This window comes from Cydia pomonella, chromosome 5 (genome assembly GCF_033807575.1).
Source record: "Cydia pomonella isolate Wapato2018A chromosome 5, ilCydPomo1, whole genome shotgun sequence".
Taxonomy (NCBI): domain Eukaryota; kingdom Metazoa; phylum Arthropoda; class Insecta; order Lepidoptera; family Tortricidae; genus Cydia; species Cydia pomonella.
In genome coordinates this window covers 26,191,274-26,212,760 of record NC_084707.1, presented here as the reverse complement: position 1 = coordinate 26,212,760, position 21,487 = coordinate 26,191,274, and the positions used below count along the sequence as shown (strand labels likewise).

General features: G+C 36.0%; 1 protein-coding gene across 15 annotated transcripts in view; it reads left to right on the top strand.

Moving 5' to 3' along the window:
- LOC133518170 (voltage-dependent L-type calcium channel subunit beta-2) overlaps window positions 1-21,487 on the top strand; it is a 202,063-nt gene that overhangs the window by 43,827 nt on the left and 136,749 nt on the right. For 10 of the 15 annotated variants that reach the window (XM_061851786.1, XM_061851785.1, XM_061851792.1 and 7 more), the window contains exon 3: window positions 2,051-2,170. The exons of 4 other annotated variants lie outside the window; for them this stretch is intronic. In XM_061851786.1, coding sequence (XP_061707770.1) covers window positions 2,051-2,170 — 120 coding nt within the window. Of the gene's footprint in view, window positions 1-76; window positions 95-2,050; window positions 2,171-21,487 lie in introns of those variants that run through there. One more of the 15 variants, XM_061851794.1, reaches the window with a different exon arrangement.

The window sequence follows — 21,487 nt, the reverse complement described above, 5'->3', positions numbered from 1 at the left end:
ACTTTAAGAACTTGTCGAACGTATTATTATTTCTAACATGCACTTACAGGTTCGCCAAATGGATTCTTCTTTGGATATTTTTCCACATTAAATGGTATTTTACTTTAAATATGTGAATTGTGTTTTTCACAGCATTTCTATTCTACAAAACATTTAGATGGCTGCAACGATATTCTCCTGTTGTGTTTTTTATATGTACCGAAGAAGTAAATGTTATCCTATCTTCTGAATATTTTTCTTAACTTATCTGTTTTTGGCTTAACGTTTACTTTCTTCGCAATATCTCTTACTTGTGATAGCAAAACGTATAAATATTTACATTTGTGAAACAAGTCACGAATGACCATCAGGATTATTTCAAACCTAATCTAAGTTTGCGTGTGGTGTCACACTGCAAAAAATATGTAAAAGTACGTTTTACTACGACAACCATTAGCAAACGCTAAAGAATGTTTAGAATACGACTAGCTACTGATAGATATAGTTGCTTTGTTAGACGCTACATGATCACACATCTCGATGCTTATCTTAGGCACTACACACGGGTGACTCACAAATAAATAACACTACTTTATATGATGGCACTTCTTTTGTAATAATTAATGAGGCACACCACACTGCACTGAAGTTGTTATTAAATCTATCCTTCTGGACTCTTTGCAGAAGGATATCAGAAAGTATTCGGTTGAAGGATAGATGTAATAACCCTCTGAGTGAGAGTATAAAAACACCGCCATATTTTGCATGGATGTTGGCTCAAGAGCCATGACATGTGGCTTTCATATTCTGAATGTAGACACTCACAAATATGCAGTGCTCACGCTGACTTTAAAGACGTTTCCATCATGTGCTGTACTGTTATATGATATAATAAGGGTATGTGGAAATATTGAATGCGTTTTAAGTCTACATATTTGCTTATTTCAGAAAAAACGAAAATTTAAAACATAGACGTGTTGTTTAGTACTTAGTTTCCATATAACCAAATGCTAATATTTCTGTTAAAGTTGAGAACGTTAGAGTTTATGACAGAAATACTAGCAGTCTTCTATTATATGAAGTGTACATACGATAACCACTAGTAGCAACCACCTTTAGATCTGCATTCTTGACATAGTTCTTCCGTCCTTCACTTACTCGTACTGTCCTCATTCTGTGTCTCACCTCTGCCGCCCTCATCAGAGCCCCTTATAGCTTGCTCCACAGGATGCGCCGGGACGAACCTTCGTTGTAGCCTGTTAAAGGTCCTATTGTTTGAAACTTTAGATACTACAAAAGTAAATCTTTTTGTTAGTTTGAAAACTAAGTTAAATCCATATCGTATTTATTTCTTATGTTACCAGTACCTTAGACATTCTTGTGCAAAAAATAATTACCATCTATGTACATACACCTGAACCGTCAGCCCTAACCCGAACTTGCTTGAAAATGAACCTGACTCTTTTTCAATGATCTCTAGAACCGCCACTCACAGACTACCCCCTGTACAAAGTATGTATACTTTATATATCTTGGTAAGGTGGCAGCTCAATGAATTTTCAAAGTCCAAGTCTAGCAGGGTAACTGAGGAGGTTTTATATTTGTGCGCAAGATTTAAAGGCCACATTAAAATTAGGGCCAAAATAGAACAACTATTTTGTTATGTAGGTTGAGTTAGGGGCAGCTAGAGATATAATGATTTTCAAGTAGAAGGCAGATTAGCAAGATATTGTACGATTGAAGAATAATACGATAGTAAAATGAAGACCAGCTAAAACGTTAAGCAGTTAATGATAAAGCAAGCTATGTATATGCAGTAGAAGGCGTAGCAGTAGGTTAGATAAACAATCAAAGCGCAGCATTCAAAACCTTCAAGTAAAGCTTATAAGCAGTCAAAAGAGTTATGAACAGTAGCAGTAGGATACAAGCAATCATAGTGTAGCATCATGTTTGAACAATATATATGCTCATAAGCAAGAGTAGCCAACGTTGAGCTTCACAGTAGGTTAGGCGCCTCGTAGGCAGCGTCGATGTGTGATCATGCCGGCGCTGACGACGGCGTGGTGCGCAGGGCGGCGGGCGCGGCCAGCGGGCCTCGGGCTCCAGCACGTCGGGCTCGCTGGGCCGCAGCGGCGCGCACTCCGACCCCGACCTCAACTTCCGGCTGCAGCCCAACCTCAACGTCGGCTGGGTGAGCGAACTTTTCTCAATGCTTGGTGGCCGGCCTCTTGAACCCTGTAAAATGTAGGTTGTGTCAAAAAATGTAACGCACTTAGATTTTATGATACTACGACATGAGTAAATGTGCTGCTGTGAGCTCATAGAGTTATAATATATGTAAAAATAAAATCAGGTCCTGAATGCTATTTGATTGCTTGATGGCTTGCAATAATGACATTAACGTTTATGTATATTTAAAAAATGTTATGTAAGAGCACAATGTATGATATTGCGTGAGCAAGACGCATCGAAATTAATGCCATATTCTCCTGGTATCGTATTAAAAAATCATTTAAGTGCATATTAAGTTTTTACAAGGCCATTGATATGGATTGTAACGCCATCTAGAAAAACTTGTATTTTTGGACTGGATTATTCTTCAACTTTTTACATTTACTGTAATGAACCCAGTATTCAATATATCTGATCCCCGATCGAAATGTTATTTACCATTAAATTGCGTTTAGGAGTCAAAAAATCTTAGATTAGTGAATATTTTTTGTAGAAGTGCAAGGCTTTTAACATAGGTAATAACAATAAATTTATTTGTAAATGCGTAGTTATGAAGGAGTTAGTTTTAATCAGATAGTAAACTCTAAGTCTCATTATCTGATTCTCCTAAAATAGAGGTGCATAGTAAAACTTGTATATTTAAAATTTGTCCCTTTTGAACTTTTGGTAAAAATAGGAACTTTTACTTGAAATTACCGTCGGCCATCTTTGCTTTAAGCGTTTGTAATATCTAAATACCGTCCAATACACACTGTGTCACCCTTTTTTTTTATATGTGTTGAGATAAAACGGGACTGGTTCGTATTTCTGATTGTTTCAGACTGGATCGACCGTCCAGTGGCTCCAGTTTTCTAATATAACTATATACTGATATTGTTGTCCAACTTCTGGTCTTTATAACATAGTTTTATTTTGCTTATTTTTTACTTTATCAACTAAACGACATATGGCGTTCAACATTTTCCGTTTAGGTGATAAAGTTATGAGTAAGTAAGATAAAGTAACGTCAAAAGATAAAAAAAAAATTGGAATACTTTAAGTAGGACAACAATATTAAAATACTGATTTACAGGTACAGGTACAGAAATTAATTGGTTTATTAAAAAACACAATTCCCGTAATGAGGGCGCCACTGGACGGTCGACCCAGTCTTAAGACCAATACTCAATTAGTGATGCACTAATACAAGTTATATCGAATCCTTATAGACAATCGATAACTTTTAAATCTAAAAAACTAAGAAGACTTCATCTTATCGGTTTTAGATTTAAATAAGTATCATAGGTTTATACCCTTTTGTCTCAACACTATCTTCGCTTATACATTGCACTTTAGCATATGCTGTACCTGTAGTGTCTTGCATGTATTTTATTATGTAACTTAAAATTTCACGTCAGGGATTTTTCAGGCATCTGCGTGTTTAAAATGCATGAAAATATATGTGTCACTACATTTAAATTATATGTGCTACTTCCATTTTTTTCTCCTTTACAAAGGATTAGGTCACGTTCTTCATCGTTGTAATGCAGAGTGTTATGTTGCCTTTGTATAACATTATATAGATATATTTTTACAAGCTTTTATTTACTTTCACCTGACCGTGTTTGTAATCAAATCTTGCAAGTTAAATTTGACCCACTTCCCGGTTTCCGATGAAGCTGAAAATAGTAAGTTGGGTGACAATGCAATATTATGGCACCATCGAGATGATCTGATGATGGAGACAGGAGGTGGCCATAGGAACTCTGTGATAAAACAACGTACCCTAATTGTGTTTGGGGTTTTTAGAATTGTCTCGATGAGTATTAGTTACTTGTGGAAAGAAAAGTACAGTCAGCGATAAAAGCTTGTACCAATTATGAAAATTTTGCCAAAAACTTAGTCACTGTTAGTATGGTAGCTAACAACCGTATGAGCCGTCTAATAATGTACAATATACGTTTTCCTTGTTTACCCTTGAAGGCCTAGTTTACCCTCTGGGTTGGAAGGTCAGATGGCAGTCGCTTTCGTAAAAATTAGTGCCTACGCCAAATCTTGGGATTAGTTGTCAAGCGGACCCCAGGTTCCCATGAGCCGTGGCAAAATGCCGGGACAACGCGAGGAAGAAGAAGAAGAAGATACGTTTTCCTTGTAAAACTTGACAACGAAGGCGAAGTGTTATCATAAAATTAACTCTTACACAAAGGAAACCAGTCTCCACACAAGAATCACGAGTGACACCAAAAAAGTACGTAGATAGCGGAAACCGTACCACACCTACTTACATATACTTTAAATAAATAAACAATAATAAACTAGATTGTATGAGACATACTTCGATGATGCATACCGCTTACCAAATTCTAACAATTTTTATTACCGATAGTTACCAAATAGAATAATACTGAACATTAGAAAATAAATTCTAACTTCAAGAACATAAAGTTGTGTTTGAGTTGCGCATGCGCCTGTCCGTTTAGGTTATTTATTGCGCATTGCGCAGATACCCGTTCCCAGACGTTATTCTAATATAATTCGTAAATCGAAATGCCGAATGATTTTAATAGAAATCACTAACATTGTTTATGTTAAAGTACCATCTTTCAGTGGTTCTCAAACTTTTTTACTTTTCTTGCTTTTTGTATTTGGTTTCAGAATATAGTGCTCAGAAAAAAAAATTATATGCATATATGTAAGACAACATATAACATAGTTAGGATAGGACGCTGTCTGTGTTTAAATTTAGTTTTCAACAACAAGCTTCAGACAATAACTCACAGAATTATGTAATATCAAGATTATTACTTTTGTTAAATAAGATATGCCTTCAGAATCAAGTAAACTATATATCTTACTATATTTTTTTTTATTTCATTTGTGAGTAGGGATATTAATTTATTAGATACGATATTCTCCTACAAACAAAAACTAATTTTGTTTAAAAAAAGAACCAGCTGTCACTGTTCGTAGCAAACACGCCCGCTACGCCGCGTCTACGCGCTACGCGCTACGCAGTTTGAGAGCCGCGGGCGCCGACCGCGCCGTGTTTTATGGCGCATTATGCCATAATAATATTTTTTACTTAGCACATTTGTTTATACCTGCGACCAGCGCCCGCGCAGCCATAGCGAAAACATTAACAGTACTCTAACTTTAGACGAGCGTGGGTGGCAAGACGTTATATGTTCTATATTACATTACACACCTAGGGTAGTACAGTAAAATAAATAAATAAATATTACAGAGGCATTCTTACTCAAATTGACGAAGTCCCACGGTAAGCTCAAGAAGACACGGTAAGCACAACATACATACTTATATACATAGAAAACTCATGACTCAGCATCACTATCTATGTTCATCACACATCATGTGATTCGAACTCGGGACCATCAGGTTCATAGTAAAAAACGTCACATACCACATTTAAACATGTGAATCTGAGGCTGGCTGAGATGTGTATACTACTTTTTTTAGCGCAGCGGGCCAAAAGTTGACGCTTTCCGGCCGGAGGGCAGAAAATTTGCATAGGGGATAAAAAGTGAAAATATGGAGCATATCCATAAAATTTGCTACTATACAATAAATGAGGCTTGATCGGATTATTTTTACAGGTTTATTGTTCTTCATCCTTGAGTGTTGTTGGCATTAATGCCTTAGCCCGTCACTATCTATTCTCTCCTATCTGGTGAGCTATTCTTCACCACGCTCTTCAAACGCGTCTGTTTTAAAGTAGCTGAATTTTTCCTAGAATATACACCCACGCATCTATTTACTTAACACAACAGTTGTCACTTAAGAATGGCAATTTTTTGGATGTGAGTTCCTTTGTTGGAAGTAACGACAGCAATTAGAGACAATATTTACATGAATCGTCATTGTTATGAGATATTGTCGAAATAATTTGATCTGTCCATCGTATAAGTCATTCTCTAAAAATAATCAACTTTCAAAAGTATGTACTTATGTAGTCAAGGTACTGTATTAATTTACGTACGTAAACTGTGCATGTGTGCCGCTTTCAAAATAAAACTGTCGTACTCTATTGCCGCGGAATCTAATAGCCAAACGATTTTTATGTTCTTTCGCGGTAAGAGATTGTGTTTCCGCCCGTTACTTTTTTCTACTCTTTGTCGAGAGAATTGACTTTTGTAGTCCAAGATGGCGGCGGTTTACGGTGACGCCCAATTAGCGAGCCGCGATCTTTTGTTACCATGATTTATGTCTATGAGTTTTTGTTGGTAATTACAATTTGTTTTTTTCGGAGTTAATTTTGGAATTTTCGCGTGTAATTACGACGGTTGTAAATCTTCGGTTTAGGTTTGGTCGACTAGAAAGTTTTTAGGAAGTTTCTTATCAAAGTATGCAAATATGACATATGAGTCTCTTAAGGTCCTTTTAAAATTCCCAAGTCCGTATAAATTGATTATTTAACCATAAAAAGTCCGTAATTAAAATACCAGAACACAAAATGCTAAAACACTTTTTAAACGACTGATAAATCATTTGCCCACTGAACTTTATGACTCTAAGTAATGCAACTCGCGCTCTGATTGGTTGATCTCGCCCAAGGACTGGGTATATACGTTGACGACAAATAAATTACCAAAGATTTTAATTGGACCACACACACGACACACTAAATAATTTCCTTACGTCGCCACTTACCTTCGGTAGATTTTTGGAATACACAGCTCAGTTGTTTTTACTCTGTGGCATTCGATAATTTATTCACATTAGTAGGATTGAAATTTGAATTTCTTAGTTATTTTTACTCTGTGCCTTACGAATTCATTAGTTTCATCAAGCTGATATGTTAATTTAGGTTTTCCAACACTAAACGTAATTTTGATAAGTGCCTGTGGTGCAAAATATCAACATTAACGTTGTTAGTCTTCGTATTTAAAAATATATTTAGCTAATCTAAAGGCCAATTCGACTTTTGATATCAAAATTGTGTCATTTTATGACCATTCACCCGTACGAGCGAATACGAAAGATAACAAAATTACATCGTTTAGATATCACAATATACATTTGCATTGGCTTCCTAGTTTTTATCTCCCTTGTCTATCAAAAAATAAAACTTTTACTAACCGTTACATTTTACGACGAATCGTGACAAACATCCATCCCTTCTTTAAACGCGCAAACTTTTTAACATCATCTATAAAAACTTACACTAACCAGACATTAGTATTTTGTTTTCCCATATTAATACGGTATTTATGGCGGCTTTAGTGCCGGGCTTTATTGTGGGTTTAACGAGTTCCAATTTTTATGAACAATGTTTTATTCGAGTACGGCAGGTTAATTAGGTGGACTATTAAACTATGAGGGAACATTTTTGATATTGGATTAATAAGTCTGGCTGGTTCCGTATGCATTATAGATTAGACACCATGTTTCATATTTATTATGTTGTACCTTTGACAAGTAATCTGATCATTGCCAGCATATTCGCCAAACTTATTCGTTTCCAAACTTGCCGTTTAGGAAGTATAATTTGATTTACCAAATTCACTAATCTTCTGGTGTTTTGTTTAGCAGTTATTAGTCTGTGTTACTCGTATTTGAAATTCTACACTAGTAAAATTTAAATTAGGTAAACGTATATCATGATATGACTATAGTATAGGCCGAAACCCTCTCGCGCATGAGAGGAGGCCTGTGCCCAGCAGTGGGACCTATATAGGCTCAATTATTATATTATACCAAGATAATTTCAAATTATTTGGAAATATTGACTAGTACTATGTACTACATATCAAAATCAATGGTTGATGAAAAATAAAACGATTGCTTGAGACAGACTTTTCCTATAATACAGCAAAAACTGAGTACTTCACGCGATAAAAGCAAAACCATCTATCAGTGTTGTTAAACACTACCTACTCATAGTGTCGTGCGGAGAGTTAGGGTCGGCAACGCGCATGTATCTCCTCTGAAGTTGCAGGCGTTTATAGGCTGCGGAGACTGCTTACCATTAGGCGGGCCGTATGCTTATTTTTCACCGACGCAGTATAAAATCGTACACAAATCGACCTATTCCCACAGTAAGCTTAATATACCTCTAATAAGGTCTGTGTTGTACCTATTAGACCACAATACCTATATAAGTATAAAAGATAGAGATAGATAAGTACTTTACACAGAAAACATCCATGCCTCAGGAACAAATATCTGTTATAAACACAAATAAATGCCCTTACCGACCCTGTACCGAACATTTAGATGTCCATACGTTTTGGTTAATACAAAGTGAACTAAAATTCTAACAACCTAAGCAATCCTAACGTCACTGTGGACCCCTAAAACAACATAAAATGAAACACTTACCCGGTGGCTCTCTCACGGTAAACAGTTTTTATTCGAACGTAACTGCTATTATCAGATGCCACGTATGCGGCGTATCGTAAACTCTTTATTGGTAGTAACCGATACGATCTGTTTATCGGGCTCTGATTAGTCGATACTTATATATGCTCCTGTTAATGTCGGATTATAATTACTATCGGGAATCTAAGGGTCGTACTTAACGGTAGGTTTTGATACCTATACTAACAATGTTGAAATGCGTGCGCCCCACAAGATTTTGTTGTCAATAATTATAATTAACAATTGAAAATATTGTTACTGACATAAATATGTAGGTAACATTCGAATTATATTAGTCAACGTAGCATTTGTGCACGAAGTATTAATTTATACCTCTATATGTAAAGAAAGATGTATAGAAAAAAGAAAGCCCGATAGGCGGTCTTCCCCACATTGACCTTAGTAGTTATGTATGTAAACACTTTATTGTACACAATACAGATTGCAAACAATAAAAATAAAATATATTTAATGTGGAGAACTTATCTTATGTCAAATAAGATATTAAAGAAACGAACTCACAATATGCTATTGAATTAAAAAAAGTGCTACTTTGTTAAAATCATATTCGTTCACAATACTTCTAAGTTGTTACCTTACTTCAAATACGTATTCAGTGGTTATCACTCGTATAAGTATCTATCATTAATTTTACTAGAAGAGAAACTATAAAATGGGCTGATAAAATAAATTACGCAAAAAGTAATGTCTCGATTGAGCGCTATGGCTACAAAACTCATAATAACAAATGAGGACCAGATTCCACCAATCCAGATGTGTAATAGATGTTGGCTTTGCTACTGAGACAATGCCCCTATTCGCCTACATAAATTAGCTTTAGGATTAAATTTAATTAAACGTCACTAAGTGATTTTATCGCCGAGTAGTAAATAGGTATTAATCATTCATGGACAAAGCAACGGTTGACTGAGTACCTATTGGTAGATCTTATGACCACGCTATAAGGTCTACGAACGGTCACTCACTGTGTCGACGATGGAGCATAGTGCTCCGAATAAAACCGTGTAGATACGCGGACGTTAACGATGCTATGGGTATCGCTATTGCTATCATCGGGGTGTCCATGTGACAGTCATGAAAATATAACACTGCCATGCGGATTTACTTTTTTAACGTCACCATCTGTAAAAGCAGCCTATCAGGTTTATGATTGAATGATGAATATTATCTTGCTGTAATAAGCCGTTGTCTAAAGAACGATTTAAAATCTCGAAGTGATTTATGAATAAAGTTTTGTACGGAGCTCTAGAAACATCTTTTATGTATTTAGACATTTTTGTGGTCTATTCTGTAGATTGTTAGTTAATAAATACTAGGAAATATATTTATGATGAGCAATAAGTAGGTATTTCAACCTGTTGGGTTGTTGTAATAAGCAGCATATCTAAAGAAATGTGTAACAAACACACCTATAGCAATCCACCACACGCAACCACACATATAGTACGACTCCCAATACATATTCAATTTGGCGATAGCCGTGTTACAAATAGTCAAGAATTTGTCGTAATGGCGGCTACTGGTTCCATCCGACTCGCTCCAAAACGAAACAACCAAGTAAAATGCCAAGGAACACTTAGTGCCTTTTAGATTGGGAGGGTAACGAGTGTCTTATGGGAAACTTTCTTCAGTAGAATGCGGGTTTAACAACCGATATACTAAGCTTGTTGATCAGAAATTAGAGTTTATTTTATAGTAGTCCAATTAGAGACGTAAACACGTTTCTAGAAGTATAGTGCCGTTATAGAATGTAAAATACTTATTAAAAATGGTTTAAGTGCTGTTCTATATAAGTCTTTTTTTCAAACAAAGCTCTTTATTGTGGAACAAGTTCTAAAGGATTGTTTGGAATTTTAGGATTCAAGACGGAAAAATGACATCCTTGAAGCAAATGTTATTTATGAATTGTACAGTCTTTTCTATTGGTGTACCTAACCAATCAATTGTGATTTGTTGTACAAATTTTCTGATTATTATTACTTAGGCATTTGACACTTGTGTATGTTTAGTTCTGTTCTTAACTTGTAAATTAACTTTTTGCAAAAATTCGATGTCGATATATTGGCCTAAGAAAGGCCATAAATTTTCACACGTTTAAAATTCATAACAGAGCGGATTTTTGCATATGCCGGACATGTGACATTATGGCGACGATTAGGAGATTTTATACGATTTTAATGAGTCGATAAACAAAGCGATAAACCCACATCTATCACAGGCACACACTTTTCACTGATATCGTGATATGGAACCACATTCTAATCGCTTGCCGAGAGATTCTTAAGAAATGGGACATTCTTAGTCTTTTCTGGTTCCTAAGTGAAATAAAGGTTCAGGAATGAATAAATTAGATAGGCATAGATACTGATGGGCCAACCAAGTAAGTAAGAAAGGAGTATTTTTGGTTGATATAAGTCACATCCACTAAATATGGCTATAGTGTCCAGAATTTGCCGACCTCTTTGTGCATTTGTTTCTCAATCCAGGATCTACGGCTTGGCTGGGACGCCGTTAAAACTTGCGCCCCAAACTCGAGGGTGGACGACTGTCTTTCCTTACAAACGTAGCCCCCATTTTCCTCTTTATATTAACATTATTTAAAATATTTTGACATAGTTTAATGTATATCAACCACAGTTCGTTTAATTTTTATCGAATTTTTAAATATAATAAGGGTATTTAAAAATTGAATCGAATTTGTTTTTCGCTCCTGACTCTTATATTAATAAAAAATCAAAATAAAATGAAACGAAGGACTATAGCTATGATTAATAAATATTGCATAAAAATATTTCCTATAATGTTAATATCTATGGAGGGAAATGGGGCTACGTTTGTATGGAGAGGCCGACGTCCCCTTTCCTCTTAAGGCCCTTCGCGGTGAACGTTCCTTTTTCTCGTACGCTTTCTTCGGGCATAGTTGATCTGATCCAGAGTCCAGAGTTTACTTTACACTGGGCATTAATCGGCTCGCTTTCGCCCGAGAAATTAATGGGAATATATGGCTACGAGTAGATTTACGAGCGCGAGCCGGCAAGAACTGTTGGAAGTGGTTAAAACCGGCTATGACCGGCTACAATTACAATCAATATCGCCCTGGGTTCACCTGGACTCGCTTAATGCTCGTTGTTATTTATTGGTAGTGTAATCATTTTGGGGATCCGTGGGTCCAATGATAGGTGTTGGCCAGGTTCTGTGCACATTCAATTATGTAGGTACTTTCTGCACGTATGCTATAGTATTTTCATGTTAATGCATTTCTTAATAAAAATTTAGGAACTTTGTTAAGTTTTCTATGTATGGAACCTATTATAGAATCTTATTTCGCATGCTATTTTTATATGTATTTATCTCCAACCTATCTGCCGGTTTAGATCTTTAAAACTATAATAACATTGAGACGTATATAAAATAAATCAAACAAGCTATTTCATCCAAATACATATTTCATACTATGTACATAAGTAAAAAAAACAATACCTTCTTGTTTACTGTAATCGGATAAACACAGAGATAACAAGCTCACACTTTACGTAAGACCTCACATGACAAGACTAATTGCGCGCACCATACACCTACCTTCATTAATAGAACCTTCCAACTTTCCAATTTATTGTCTTGGATAACCACAAAATAAAACTTAGAAAACCTCATTACTTATGTTACACAAATTTCCACCTTACGTTAAGTGACACAACAACGGAACTCACAAACTCGCATCTGATCAGACTAAGCATCAATAACTACTCCTAAATTGATCGGGATAGGGTTTAAAGTTGAATTATGCTTGTTTTTGATAGTAGGTTGTCAAGGTTAGCATTTCATATGTTACGTTAGTTTATAAGACGCTGATATGTTTAACGCTGGGCCATAAATTAATCTCGTAGTGTGATTTATGGATGGAAGATCAATGCGCGCCGGCGCATGTCAGCGGGCAAGTTGGGGAAACGGGTGAGCACCGTTGCGTGGAAATTGGTATCATGGCGACATCTGATACAGGTACAAGGTCATTCATATGCATTGGAGCAATCAATTTGAGGTTGTAAAGAAGATATCAGAGCGCATGATAGATCAATAACGAAGTTCAAAATTTAAATAAATATTCTGTAAGTAAGCCTCAAGGGCTTTTTCACGAGTCAATACAATATTTATGATTTCAGAAATATGTAGGAAAATACATGTAAGTACGAAAACCGCGATAAGTTTCGCTTTTTAAAATGTTCTACGCGTGGGTACTTTCGGTACAAAGTTTACCAACTGCTTTCTGTGAAGAGTACAAGTTGCATGTAAGAAAGGGAACCAACAAAAGCAATATCGCCTGCACAATGCACACTTGCACAAGTTTCAAACTAAACCAATTTAAATTTGCACAAGGAAGCGTTAAATATGCACTAAAAGTTTTGTCATTTCTAACTTTATCGGGGCTTAGTTCCGTTCAATAGAATAATTAGTGAGTTGGCAAATCAAATGTAATAGATACTTTTCAAAGTATTATAACAATATTGTATTAAACAAAATACAAATATGTAATATAATTATGAATATACAGTCTGAATAGTCCTCTTGTTTAAACATGAAAAAGTCTAGATCTCTATCGGAGTCTCTGCTGGTATATACACTGCCACCATCACCATCACACATCCAGTTTATTTTATTAAGACGTATTACAAGTAAACAAATTTCTCAGTCATATTTTACTGACAAATCTCCGTCTTCTTGAAATTTTATTCAAGAAACTCTCTCAGTAGTAAAAAACAAAATAAATGGATATCTAATATTCAGAAAATAAATGACAATGTATTTCGGTAGTAGACGCTCCCATTAGTGCACTTTCGAATTTCATCGAGGACGTTACCGGCCAAAATTGCGCTTTATTAATATGATGATTCCATCTATGTATTTGTATACCAGTTCGGGCGGAAACATTTGGCTATTACGACCGTGTTAGCGGGGACGGGGTAACGTCGTCGCGGGCGCGGGCAATGAAACACACACGGTAAGAAATAGCGGAAAGAATCGCTGGGTTTTGAGGAGTTCTTTAAATCAATTCAATTCATATTTCGAAAGAGATAAGTGACCCACAATGGTAAGTAATATTAAATATAAGATTTAAACTAAGTGAGTATTAGTGGAACAAAAATCTATTGAGAAGTGACTTGTATAAATACGAGTATGGAAATTGATTAAGTTGTACATATTGATTTATGATTAGTTAACATCGCTGAGCCAACTAAGTCGTAAAAGTCCCAATAAATACACATGGTACGCTGCTTTATGTTTACATTTTTACGAGTATACTTTTTATCGCCTAAGAAGTTACTAGAAATTTGAAGTTTTTGTATTGAAGTGTATTTGATGATCTGCGCTGAAGGACCTACATCAAAGTTATTAAATAGTTGACACAAATTTACAATATATGTTCATATGTTTCTCTCCGCTTGGTACAAAAAGGCGTCGTTCGTTGACGAGATCTCCGCGCGCGTGATCTCGGAGTAACCGTGGTTTATTGGTTACGATTTGGTTTAATTTATTCGGATTGCATATAAAATGATTTTAATTAAGCCGCACGACGGATTTATTTAATATTCTTCTATTTTTCTAAACGTTCTCCTTCGATGTAACGGTACCGTGGGTCACGGGTGACATACTGAATATGTTTAATTTTTGATCGAGATTGCTTGCCGGCGACATTTAATTTAATTTTGGTTTTAATTTGCATTATATATTAAACATATGTTAACGGCACCAATCATGGAACATTTAAGAGAAAATTTGGAGTATTTTTGATATTACACCGAGACCTGTAAAATTTCTACCACTGTACGCTTTAAAAGTTGAATGTCCAATTCGTCCTTTATGTTTTCTATGTATTTAATGAAAGCTTCTGCAATTGGTTTCAATATTATTAACCAATTAAAACTGTGGTTTGTTGCTCCAGTCATGGAATGTATGGCGCCATTCATTTTCAAAATAATAAATATCAATGAAAAATTAAACTTAAGCAGCTCTTTGGCTCTTGTTTATAGTAAAATGTTTAACCAGCGATTAAAAACTGATTAAATACTTGTTTTACAGGATTTGTCTATACCATTCCATTACTGGTGCCTGTTCCATTATAGGGGTGTTTAATTTATTCTTAAAATCTAGAGAGGATGATATACGTAGTATCCATACTTAAAACAATATGTTATTAATCTGCCCTGTTAGCTGTTTTCTACCCAGACGGAGTATGAAGCGAGCGTGAGTGTATTCCACCCATGCCGTCTGTTGCAAAAACAACAGTGCAGCGAGTTCATTAGATGCAGTGTTTTTGTACAGCAGATGTGCGGCATTGCTCGTACGGATATGCCAAATGTGACCGTCAAGTGCCGCTTTTAGGGGCCCGATGGACTGTACTTCACAGCCCTGTTTGTTATCCTGTACTGCTATTTTTGTAATGATATAAAGTGTTAGTAAATTAGTGCATATGCCTACCATTTAATGCTCATAGAAAAAAAAATAGTGGAGTGCATATGTTATCGTCTTTTATTTCTTAATTAGACCATATTTTGATGTCTTTTAAATTAATACATTTTGGTAATGTCATTTTACTACCTTGTTAGTACCTACTAAAAATGTATTTGTACTATTTCCCAATACCGACTAGGGGCGAAATACTAATTATTATTTTACAGTACATATGGTGCTACTTTCCCGCACGCGTGCGGGAATGAGCACTTTCCGTGCATATGTCGAAACTTCAAAGAGCCATATGTACTGGAAAACGTTGTACGATATACGTACGAATAGGTAATTCACAACTCGTGTCGATTTAAAACACTCCCTTCGGTAGTGTTTTAATTTATCACCACTCGCTGCGAATTTCCTATTTTCTAAACATTGTATCGTAAATAACTATTGTACTTAACTTTCTTACATTCCCAGCGCAGCGTGCATGGATAATACAATACAATACAATACAAATACTCTTTATTGCACAACCTCAGAACAAATGTACATGAAACACATAATATAATACATAAAGATAGAGATAAACAACAGGCGGCCTTATCGCTACAGAAGATAATATGCTTTATATGTAGATAGATATGTATCGCGTATTAGTCACGTCAAGTTGGGTTTACCAACAACCAAGTATATTTACCTCAATATTTGTGGTGAGAGCTCTACATGGTGACTCACCGCGTAATGTGTAATGTATCTCAGTACCGGGAAATCAGAGATACACTTTATCATTGCACTTCGCAACTAAAAGGAAATCTTAAACATATTACATAACTATAGTTCATGATTTTGTAATTTGTGACGTAAAAACTGACTAAACATTATAGGTACTCGTAATACAAGTTAACTGGACAAAACTGTTTTTTTTTATTTAATAGCTTGTCCAATGAAGCATATTAATTCTGTATTCGGTAATCACTGATTATTTGTCAATTAGCAAACAGTCTATGAAACGGCTAAAGTACCGGGAGGCCAAATCGAACGTAAATTTTGATCAAGTCTCGGAAAAATGCGCGTCATTTTGAAAACATGACCATAATTTATATTTTACGACCCATTTTTGAGTCGAAAATATTCGTTCACAGTCTACGGAAGTTATTAGGGCATATTTAATCGTTGACATGGGCATAAGGAAGTTTCTGTTGTCCGGAACAGGGTTACGTTTTCAAAGTAACGGACGTTTTTCCGAGCCTCGATTTTTATATCTACATAATGTCATTTAGTAATCATCAGGCGCCCGTGAATTTCGCTGGTATGTCGCCGAACACGTCGAACGCGTATGACGTGTGTGAATGTCGCCGTAGACGCCGTACCCGCATGGGCAAATAATTAGATGTCAATATGTAAGTTTGAATTGGTGTCTAGGTCCAGTCCAGGCGGAATTGTGTTGACTTTCATTCTTTGGCATCCTATTTGGTGGCATTGGTGTAAAGTTTCTCGTTGTGTTACATATTTGGATATTAACTAATATAGTTAGCTTCAGAGATAGCGCGTCCTGCAAAATAGTTCGTTTGCAGATGGGGGTCAACTGTCTCTGCAGATAACTTGCACATGATTATTTTGAAGGAACCCTGCACATCTTCTAATTTGCTCCATATTTTTTGCCCCAACCTAGGCCGTAAGAAGCTTTTTGCCGGGTTTTCGGAAGTGCAAGGAGCGTGCCATCTGCCGGCTCGAATTACGTCCTCTTTGCCCCCTCACCCTGGCCCTCGTCCCCTGACCCGAGACATATCGGTGACGATGCCTCTTGCCACTTAGGGCGTTAGGGTACTTGTTGGTTAGTGTGGCGTCGACGTAAGCTCGAGATAAGCGGCTTTTGTTTCTTTAGCGGTGTTCAGGAAGGTGTTATTCTTATAATGATTGTATTTTATATTTACATATACCGTACCATGGTTCTTGTAGTAACGAAACGGCCTAGACGCATATTTTCAGTATTTTTTGAGTATAGTGTAGAGTTTGTGAAGTTAGGGTGTGTATAACTTATAAGTTTGGCTCTACGTTCGATCTGATTACTTTTTGACAGTGGCCATATGGTCTCGTCTTGGCAACATTTTACATGAAAATGTTTTTGGTGAGATAAAAATTAACGGTGATTTTATAAATAATAATTATATTTTCATCACGATGATTATGGACATCAGTAATTTCTTTTTTTAATATTACACCGGGGGACAGATCGACCTAGCCCTTAACGACGACGACAGACGACGGTATACACACGTACACATAGAAAACACCCATGACTCAGAAACAAATAGGTACCTATTTGTGTTCATCACACAAATGAATGCCTTTCACGGGATTCGACCCCGGGACCATCGGCTTCATAGGCAGGGACACTAGTCTCACTACCCACAAGGCCCGGCCGTCAAATTCACTAACATACGAAATTATAGTGCATAATTATGTTATATACCTACGTAAAAAATTCAATAATAAATCATTTGGAATATCCTGAAATGAAATTTAATTAAAATACGCGCGTACTTGTTAGCGAGCTTAATAAACATTTTAGAGTCTTATTATTCTATTCATGCGTCATTTATCGTTGCTTTCAATAGTTTCAATGGATATCTTGTTGTCATTCGTATGTCTAAGTGTCAAAATAGCTCCTTGGCTGTCAACAAAAGGCTTTATTAAAACATTTTTCCTTACTTGTAACCTGAACCTTATAATTACTAGTAAAGAATACATTTTTCTTTGAACATCGTTCCAATTATGACCTTCTTGTGCCTAATGGTAGTCGCCAATTATGTCGAGTCTGAATGCACCGCGCGGCGGTTGAGAAGAATGTGTTAACTACGCGATTTATTTGGGAATCGTAAATTTTATTACTTTTATTAGTCACCAAACAAACTCACTTGGTGAAACTTGCTGGACAACATCGCTATTCGTCAAATTAATCTGTACTTTTAAATCTTGTGGTGTTATTTTATTTATCGAGATGTATGTTTATGTTACTTATGTACTCTATAAGTACTCTATGATACCTAATTTAATAGGAGAGTAATTACAAGTTAAGTTTACTTTCTAGTATATCTCTGTTTGTATCCGGTTACATCATCAATCCGATAATATCCCAACAATTCATATATTTATTTGCAGGATTTTCACCATAAATAGTATCGTACCCTTTAATTTGCCTTGATTCTATCATCTGAGAAATTAGCAACTGGTTAGGTTCTTGATAACTTAAAGATGAATTTAAATATCGAACAAAGGTTAAATATTAATAATGACTATACCTATTTAGCTAGCCTCAATCTTTTTCTCACGCTGAACTACGTCACACCATGACGCGTAAGTAAAGTAATGTCCGTGCAGCACCTCGCTACTCAAAAGTACGCAGATTACACAATAGGATATCATGATTCAAACGTGTGAATCACTCGGGTATTAAACGGTCGATTTATAATTACGCCATGCGTCGCCACAATGCCTCGACGGTTAAAAAATCGCCACTTTACCTGCTCCCAGATTATTTAATTTTGACCTTCATTAATCATATTTTTTGCGTCCGAGTCAGGTACTGCGAGTAATGCTTTTAACCTTTTTTTTCATTAAAAAAACGTTTTTGTCTATGGCATATTATTAGATATGAAGCGGGCGAAATCCTTTTAGATAAAAACATGGTGTATTGTCTGAGATGGTCTTGCGTTTGTAACAACGTATGCGTATGGTGTTGGTTTGGATATGTGACCTTTTTGGAATGTTTTTGAGTGAATCGTGTGCACAATATCACGTTACGATCTCGGGTGGGATGGCGACGGTCGTGTCAAGTATTATGTTGCTAGATTAATTTCTACTTTGGGATAGTAAATAGTTTTGATGACACCGTCTTGTGGTCGTATGGTGGTCCGGTATGAAGCTTATATAATGGTTATGGTCGCCATGTTTTCTTTATACCTATGACGATTATGGCGGGGAATCTGTGGCAGCGGAGGAATCTCAATCGAAAATCATTTATTTGTAACAACGATTTCAGTGGAAGTAATGTTTTGAATTTCTATTTCTAGCCTCTATTAGCTTTTAGTTCTTTAGCTTTTTCGGTAAAAGAGGCTGTTAGGAAATCAGCCTTAAAGCCTCGTCTATTATCGGTGTTAAAATGTTAATTCTTAAAGTTATGTATGTAAATATATTATGATTATGTGAATACGATTTATTGATATGGAGTTTATTTATTATGATTTATTTTATTGTTCATAGAAAAAGAAACATGAGAAACACAGTTACAGACATACTTCTTAAATATAACAAATTAATACGAGAAATTATTTTGCTAAGAGTATAACCTCTACATAGTGTGGAGCAACAATATGTTGCTTACTTGTTGCACAGGGTTGCTCCGTAAAAGTTTATTGTGGTGTAGATGCACCTTATCATAGAGTAACAAACAGAAATAATAGGTCAGTGGGTGCTACGATAATGAGGAAGAATATCATTAGTACGTGTCTTGTCTTCAAAAAGCCAAAGGCCAGATGTTTTCGTCCGTATGCTCAAATTACGGACACTGGGCGTACTGATACTGACGCAGATATCGAATTGATTTTATGTAAATGGCTTACTCGGTGATTTACCCAGAGACATCAACAAACCTACACCTGCCGTTGTCCAAAAAACGTGTTATATTTTGACTCGTGCTTAAATAATGTTAAGGTTTAGATTAGATTGGTGATTTATGCTATTTCTGTTGCGAAATGTATGTGTATTTTTGTGTAAAAATTCAAGTGTGTATGTGCGTATTAGCATAGCTTTCTAGGTGTTTGCGTAACGACAAAATGTGACAGTTTGATTGTAATTTATAACTATCATTTCTTTAATTTCAAATATACGGCGGGTTTATGGAGTTTATGTAGAAAGTGTCATAAATTAATACTTGAGATTTCGTGAGGTTGTTTCGAGTTATAAACCGTTAACTTTGGCACCTATCGGAGAGGCTTGGCTTGTAACAATTACGCTCTTGCTGTGGCAACACATTATTCCTAAATTTTCCTCTGATCGTCCACAATATCAAGTACTACTTATATGACGTTAGGGTCACATATTCGGATTGAGTAGTTCCACGGATGTTTTGATAATAGTATTGGCATTTTTTGAACAAACGTTTTTTGTTTGGCTTTCGACAGTAACTTTATCATGTCTTAGAGTACAAAATCTTAAATGAGACTATAAAATGCTTCTTTCTTTTCTATATTTTATGTGCTCTAAATGATCCTCACTTAATGAGTACTGCTGTGTAGAACATAATTAATTTTTTACACTTATCATCTCTTGTATCGATCAGCAAGCATTCACGAAAGAAAACAACGCTAACTGTCAAGCAAACTAGAACCCTCACAGCTTATGTTTAGGTAACATTTAGCTTAGATGGGTACCAGGAAATATTCGAAGTTGATATTCGGTGCGTTATCGCATTTGATTTTTGCGCAAATTTTGGATAAACGCAGGGGTAGATCGTCCTCGCGGTTATGCGCCGAAATTCGACACTTCGATGCTCTGAAAACTAGTTTGGTTATTTTTTAAGAGAACGTAAGTTGAAAATGTATTGATGTTTGTACTTGACTAGAAATTTAAAGTTCTTAAGTTTAGGTTAGTGCATATTATGAATTATTAAAATACAATCATTCCCTTGAAATGTACATCGACAGTACATTGGTATCGTAATAAGCTACAGCCCAACGAAAGCATAATTTTATTTTAGACATAGGTACAATTTTAAGACAGATAAATGGAATCAAAATAAAACGTCAGAGCAATCTTTGGATGCACTTCCTGATTGACATTTGGCATTGCGTAAGATCACGGCAATCACGCCATATGTTCTCGGAGGCGTATCGAATAGACGAGACGCCCTGCGGCTTTTGCTCAAACATAACAGTTGCATTTGGACCCTAGCATCTGTTTTATAGATATCTACTTGTCGAAGACGATATAGGTACGCTTAGAAACCACATAAGGGCCTATAAGGTATTTGTAAGAGTATGAAGCTATAAAGCTGAGTAGTTTGTGCTAGTATATGTGCTATTTGTTTCTGTGTAAAATCTTGAAAAATCCTGAGGACCTGTTGAACATCGAAAATGGTATTTTCGTTATCTGCCTCCTCACGCTCTTGTATATTTGAGCAGATGACGAAATTTTCATTTTCAATGTTGCCCTGACCTGCTAAGCTAAATGAGAATTGAATGCAAAAATGTTTTTTTTTTTTTTTATACTACGTCGGTGGCAAACAAGCATACGGCCCGCCTGATGGTAAGCAGTCTCCGTAGCCTATGTACGCCTGCAACTCCAGAGGAGTAACATGCGCGTTGCCGACCGTAACCCCGCCCCCCCCTCGTTGAGCTCTGGCAACCTTACTCACCGACAGGAACACAACACTATGAGTAGGGTATGGTCT